The sequence below is a fragment of the Monoraphidium neglectum genome, assembly GCF_000611645.1.
Source record: "Monoraphidium neglectum strain SAG 48.87 unplaced genomic scaffold scaffold01855, whole genome shotgun sequence".
NCBI classification, from domain to species: domain Eukaryota; kingdom Viridiplantae; phylum Chlorophyta; class Chlorophyceae; order Sphaeropleales; family Selenastraceae; genus Monoraphidium; species Monoraphidium neglectum.
Window position 1 is genome coordinate 8,075 of NW_014011773.1, and position 1,506 is coordinate 9,580.

General features: G+C 70.7%; 1 protein-coding gene across 1 annotated transcript in view; it reads right to left on the bottom strand.

Moving 5' to 3' along the window:
- Positions 1-376: 376 nt before the first annotated feature.
- The window catches only part of MNEG_9209 (Transportin-3), a gene marked incomplete at both ends in the record, with an annotated part of 3,871 nt that continues 2,741 nt past the window's right edge, over positions 377-1,506 (bottom strand). The window contains 2 exons of the mRNA XM_014042321.1: positions 377-913; positions 1,327-1,419. Coding sequence (XP_013897775.1) covers positions 377-913; positions 1,327-1,419 — 630 coding nt within the window. The remainder of the gene's footprint in view (positions 914-1,326; positions 1,420-1,506) is intronic.

Genomic DNA, 1,506 nt, shown 5'->3' on the forward strand with positions numbered 1-1,506 from the left:
AGCGATGGGCTCGGCGCGCCGCGGCTTGTCGCGTGCGCGTGCCCCTTGAGGCGGGGCAGCTGGACCCTGCAGATGACTGTGCATACGCTGCAGCTGCTTCCTCAAGGCACAGGCCGCCTGGCCGACCCAACGAGGGCTGTGCACTGGGGGGTGTTGCACGCCGGCGCAAGCGCGGCTGCGCACCCAGCCTCGACGCACGATGTGTGAAATCCCACTGGAGCGCGGAAATAATGAGGATCTGGGGGGAACGCGAACAAAGCCCCCAGCGATGCATGGCCGCATTGCAGGGGCGCCACACAAAACCAGGCTCGAGAGGTGCGGCTCGCATGCGCGCCCGCGTCCTCTGCGCCGCAACGCTGCAGGGCTGTCGAAGCCCTCAGACCGCCACCCCCTGCAGCTCAAGCGGCAGCAGCGCCTGCTGCGCCGCCACCCGCGCGCGCGCATTGCGCCGGCACAGGTCCGCCAGCCGGAACAGCGCCCCCTCGAATTCCGATTGCTCCGCGTCGCCGCCGCTGCCGGCCGCGTTGGCCAGAACGGCCGAGACGCCCAGGAACATCTGCTGATCCCCCGCCTCCAACGCCACCGCCGGGACGGCCGCGACGGCGGAGGAAACCCAGGACAGCGCCTGCGGCCCCCCCAGCCGCAGCAGGGCGCCTAGCGGCTCCGCTATGTCCGGCACGCGCGCGTCGGGCTGCGCGCCGGCCGCGCCGGCGAGCAGCAGCCGCGCGAGCGGCGGGCCCGCGCGGAGCAGCTGCTCGCGCAGCAGCTGCTGGGCGGCGGGGGTGGGGGCCAGGGCGGCGGGCGCGTCTGAGGGGTGCAGGAGGCAGCGCAGGAAGGAGAGGGCTGAGCGGCAGGCCTCCCGGTGCTGCACCAGAGTGGCCAGAAGCGCCGTGTCCAGCAGCGGGGGGAGAACCTGTGACCAGGGGGGGGGGGTGTTGGCGAGGGCGTGGCGTCGAGCGTTTCGCATTGATACCGGGAACAGTGGTCTGCAGGAGAGTGGGTTCCAGGGGGTGCAGATAACATTTCTAGAGAGGCGGCTGCAGGGGAGCGCGTTGTTTGTGTGCCGAGTCAGCGGGTCGGCTGCGAAGCGCGGCGTCATGGCGCGGCGGCGCTGTCCTGCGAGATGCAGCGCAGCCGCGGCCACGAGGCCCCGCCGTGTGCGCGAGCGGCATCCTGGCACTCCGGTTTGAGTGCCTTGTCCCTCGCAGTCGCCACACTGAGTATCGCGTCGCACGGCTGGGCAGCTAGGAGTGCAACAGGGTGCGGCTCAGAGCAGCGTCACGGCACATGCCCACTGAACTCAGAGGTGGGGGTATTCGGCCCCACCTGTGGGGTGACTATGAGTGTTGGGGAGTAGTTGAGGGTGCGGCCCGCCAGCAGGAAAAGATCATCAGTCAGATCTGGCCGCGAGGTCAGGGCCTGGGGGGAAAGGGTGGGGGGGGGGGACAACAGGTGGGAACAGGAGGGTGAGGGGCGGGAGGCGCCGCGTAGTGGTGAAGTGGCAGG